The sequence below is a fragment of the Podarcis gaigeae genome, assembly GCF_964106915.1.
Source record: "Podarcis gaigeae genome assembly, chromosome: 13".
Classification (NCBI taxonomy): Eukaryota; Metazoa; Chordata; class Lepidosauria; order Squamata; family Lacertidae; genus Podarcis; species Podarcis gaigeae.
Window position 1 is genome coordinate 7,398,227 of NC_139689.1, and position 4,985 is coordinate 7,403,211.

The following is a 4,985-nucleotide window of genomic DNA, read 5'->3' on the forward strand; positions in this document are numbered from 1 at the left end:
CGCCAAAAACCCGGAAACAATTGCTTCGGTTTTCCAACGCTTTTCAGAAGCCGAATGTGCCACAATACGGCTTCCGTGCTGAGTTTCCCAGAAGCAAATGCTTCCGGAAATGACATGCTTCGGTTTTCGAATGTTTCGGAAGTCAAATGGTCTTCTGGAGCGGATTACGTTCGAAAACTGAGGTATCAAGATCTTTCTAGGCACCATAGTCTCCATGGTCATTTCAGGAGTCTCTCCCTTGCTGTCACTTATCCATGAAATGGCTACCACCCCCCCCCCCCAGACACTCGCTCAGTGCCCTCCTCAGTCTTTTCCTTCTCCTTCTGAGCTTTTGTCACAGCATCCTGGTTCTCCAAACCCAATGCGGAGATAGCCAACGTGGTGACCTCCAGCTATTTTTGGACAGCAACTTGCATCACCCCCTATAAGGGCTGTATTGGCTGTTGGCTACCCTTGCCTTTCCCTCAGGGGTGGTGAATGTGTGACACCCCAAATATTTATGGGCTGCAATTCTCCTCATCCCTGATCAGGAGCCATGCTGGCTGCGACTGAGGGGAGCTGGAGTCCCACAAAGTCTGGAGGGCCACAGGAATTTTATTTCTAGCAAACTACTATTTAGGTGGCTGCATAAAAATAAAACTAGGCCGCAATACGAGCCTGCAATGTCCTGCTCCAGCATCCTTTTGTGGGAAACCCACAAGCAGGATTCAAACACAAGAGCATTTTCTCCTCCTGAGGTTTCTAGCAACTGGTGTTGAGAAGCATTACTGCCTATAACCACAAAGAACAGCCATTACAGCTAGCAGCTACTGATAGACCTTGTCGTGCCTAATCCCTTTCTAAAGCCACACAAGATGGTCATCACTGCCTCCTGTGGGAGCAAATCCTAGTTTAATTATGCACTGGTTGAAGAATTGCTTCATTTTATCTGTCCAAAATCTTCCAACATTCAACTTCGTTGGATGTCTGTGAGTTTTCCCGAAGAGGAGTTGGGGGGGGGGGGGGAGGCATAGTTTTAAAAGTCATGTGTCTGTTTCCCAATTTGACCCATTTACATGGTTTTGTATGCACTGTGGTGTTTTAATCATTGTGACTTGCAGTTATCTTTATCGATCATAGTTTAGTAATTATTTACTGCAATTGTTAAGGGTGAATCTCTTGTTTAACAATGATTTGCTGATGTTTTGAGAGTTGGCTTTATTGTGTACTATGACCAACAGACAATTCAACATGACTTTATCTGATATAAGTCATTCCATTTGAAAGTTATGCTTTATTACAACTTTTTGTATTGGATCAGGTAAGGAGTGTGCTGTTTGTTGCGTATTTTGTTACTGTAAACCGCCTTGGGTATCGTAATATAGAAAGGCAGTATACAAATTAAAAATGAAATGAAAATGAAAAGTTATGAGGGGGGCGGGACTTTTCTCCATCTCCTGTTCTCTAGGACATGCATAATTTTATAAATTTTCTATCATGTCTCCCCTCACTCACTAAGATTCAAATGCTACAGCCTTTCCTCATAGGAAGTGCTCCACCCCCTTGACAATTTTTGTTACTCTTTTCTGGACCTTCAAATATAAACAAAACCCCCCTCCTCAGCACCCACCTTCCCTCTCTGCCCCATGCCTTGTCCCCCCCCCTCTCTACCCCCCAACTCACCCATGTGTGAGGAGTTGCTCTCAGTGAACTGAATCCCACCTAAGGAATAGAAAGGAAAGAGAAAGTCAAATTCCAGACAGGCTGTCTGTGTTAAGTCTGCTTATCGGGAACACAAACGAAGGACTTCTTGGTATGTTGAAGGAGCACATTCATTGTGGCCTAAGCCTCCGTGAGGTTGGAGTGCACTTTGCCAGAGTTCAGCTGGTAGATAAATACTCATGCATGGCAACAACAACAAACAATACCTTGCCAGCACAGAACACCTTTGCAACGGTTGCCGATTTGCTACGCAGCCATGTGGCTACTCTTCGGATATAAAGCCCTCAGCAGCTTGGGAATAACATACCTGCAATATGTTTACAAGGGGTTTTATTTCTTTATATGCCCACTTGGCCACATATTGTCTGTTCCACATTGGTAAGAAATTAGTATTTTAGCGTGGCAATAGCCACACTTTGGAACGGCTCAGGACCGCAATACGTCAAGGACTGCCTCTTTCCATATCAACCTTCCCGGACCCTGAGATCATCTTCTGAGGCCCTTCTTCGTGTGTCTCCTCCTTGAGGGGTCCAGCGGGTGGCAACATGAAAACGGCGCCTTCTCTGCAATGGCTCCCTGTCTGTGGAATGCTCTCCCCAGGGAAGTTCGCCTGACGCTTTCATTATACATCTTTAGGTGCCAGGCAAAAATGTTCTTTTTTAAACAGGCCTTTGGTTGATGCGATTTACATCCTATGCCCTTTTAAAATGTTTTTTTTTGGGGGGGGGCTACTTTTATTTTTATTAGGTATTTTGTGGTTTTATATCTTGATTTTATTCTGTGAACAGCCCTGAGATCCCCAAGCATAGCGCAGTATATAAATTCAATAAATAAATAAAATAGTAATAATAACAACTCCCTGCACATTGATACCAGACAAGCACCTTTGCTATACTCTTGCTATATGCCTGCTAAAATAATTTTGTTTAGGCAAGCCTTTCCTGACAGGCAGAAGAACACTGACAGGTGTTTTAATGTGGTTTGTAGCTGATCATTGATTTTAATTATCTCTAAATGTTTTACTTGAGGTTCCTGCATTGGAGGGTGTTGGATTAGATGACCCTGGAGTGGGTCTCTTCCAACTCTATTTATTCTATGAAATACTTGTTTTTATCTTTTTTTTAAAGACTGGTAACCTCTTTTTGTAAACTGCTTCGAGGCTGGTTTGTTGTTGTTGCTATATAAAGCAGTCTATAAATTCTATGAACTAAATACACAAAACCCCTTATAAACAGAAAGGTGAAGAGCCTGTTAAAAACAAGATAAGAACAGAGCAACCCTTTGCAGTAAATATATATATATTTTCCTGGACTACGGTGACTCTGAGGTCAGCAGCAGAGTGCCCCACAAGACCATAGCGTGTCTTCCAGAGCTGTCTGAACACTGACATATTTTGATGTCAGATTTCTCTCAGGTTAGAGAACCAGAGAGGAAAACAAGGCCTTTGACAGGTTGCCTGCAGGAAATGGAGGAGATTCAGAGCAGGTTTGACCTGGTGCATGACTCAGAGCACATTCTGCTCCCCATATGTTTTAAGAAACTGAAGTTCAAAACAACTAGAGGCACCAGGTTGGGGAAGACGGGCAGGAAGGCTATTAGGCCGAACTCCACAGTCTCAGATTTCCTCCATCAGGTATAAACCGGAATGAATGCAAGGGAAATGCTTAAACTCGCTCCAGTCATCGCAAGGCTCCCTGTATCCCATCCATCAAGGAAGCTTCTTCCTCACCTGGCCTGAGACCAGAAAAGGACTCCCAGGTCCAGTGACCCATCACTGCAAAAAGTACTGCGCTTTTTTTCAGACCTGGGGTTAATGTCCACACCAGTGGATTGGCCATCACCACACTTGGCTTAGGTTTAGAGACCAAACGCTACAGGTGTGCCTTTGATTGGGCAGATCTCTGCCCCCACCCCTGGCCACCAAAAATGTGGGGTGCTGCAAAGGATGACCTTTGACCCTCCAGGATTTGCTGGACCACAACTGCCATCATCTCTGACCACTGGATATGCTGGTCGGAACTGGTGGGAACCGGAGCCCCGGCATATCTTGGGGAGGGGGCACAGACTGAGCCCTCCCCCATCGCCATCATTTCATCAACTGGGCACCATATGAAAAGGGGCGCTTATGCCCCCAAAGGCAAGCCGACCCCGCGCCCCTCTCTTACCCAGCAGGAGCGCTAGGAGGAAGCCCCGGGCGAGCCCCGAAGGCGTCGGCATCTTGGGGGGCCCCATCGCCCGATTCCCCGTCCTCTCCGGCGCCTCTTGGGTTCCCACGCGTCGTGGCCCCGGAGGAGGAAGCCAGATCTCAAGGCTGGCCGGTGGATCCTTCCTTGGGGATGGTGGAGAGGAGATAATCCCCCCCCCCAAAGAAAAGACTCCCCCGAATCTGCGAGGGAAGTCGGCCGCTTTCACTTTCTCGCGCCTTTCCCTCCCCAGCTTTGACCTCTACGCCTCCATCCCCGGCCCCTTTGCCAAGTCAGCGCTGCTGGTGGCCCATCGCCGCGGCCTCGGGCCTCGTGGCGCCCCGTTCCGCCGACTCCTCCCCGGGGTTTCTTGTTTTTCGGGGTGTTTTTTCCTGGCGCTGCAGAGGACGCGTCCCCGTCGCCCTCCTCTCCGCCCCGAATGTTTGCAAACTTTTGTTTCCTCCTTCCACTTCCTGCCTTTGCAACTTTCTCAGCCCGTGGCGGGGAGGAGCGCGGGGTGGGGTGGAGGGGTGGAGAGGTGGAGGGGCGGGCCACGTGACCTCTTCCTTCCTGACCCTCCCCTTTCCTCATTCCTGTTTTCACACGCACACCCATCCTCCTCCTCTTTTTAACTACTTCGTGGCACTGCCAGCAATTTTTGCATTTAATTCTCCCACCCCACCCCACCGGTGGGTAAAGACTCAAAAAAGGAAAAAGAGAGAGAGGGAGAGACTCTCCCGACCTGAAAACGAAGCAGGACCCACAAAAAGCAACAGGGCGGCATTAAACCGGAGTGACACCGGTGTTTACATGAAAACCTGATCTTTCAAACAATCCCCACCCCCCCTCCTTCTGAATCCTTCCCATCGAAAAGGATCGAGCGGAAGAGTCAGCGCCCCTTTTTGGGATTCTGCTTGCCCTGGGGGGAATAAATACCATTTCACACACACACCCCAAATTGCCCGAAGTTATGTGGGTCTGTCCTTTTAAGAGTGGGCGCTCCTAATCTCAACCTCCTCCCCTTCCCGGACTCCGCCGTTGGACAGCGTTTGGCGCCATCTAGCGTCTCCGGCGCGATTCTGCAAGCCGGGACAAGAAGGG

At 48.3% G+C, this 4,985-nt stretch overlaps 1 protein-coding gene across 1 annotated transcript in view; it reads right to left on the minus strand.

Moving 5' to 3' along the window:
* Positions 1 to 4,376, minus strand: part of LRP10 (LDL receptor related protein 10) — a 10,291-nt gene extending 5,915 nt beyond the window's left edge. The window contains exons 1-2 of the mRNA XM_083710714.1: positions 3,867 to 4,376; positions 1,610 to 1,701 (exon numbers count right to left, since the gene is read on the minus strand). Coding sequence (XP_083566840.1) covers positions 1,610 to 1,701; positions 3,867 to 3,933 — 159 coding nt within the window. The 5' untranslated portion in view covers positions 3,934 to 4,376. The remainder of the gene's footprint in view (positions 1 to 1,609; positions 1,702 to 3,866) is intronic.
* Positions 4,377 to 4,985: the final 609 nt, after the last annotated feature.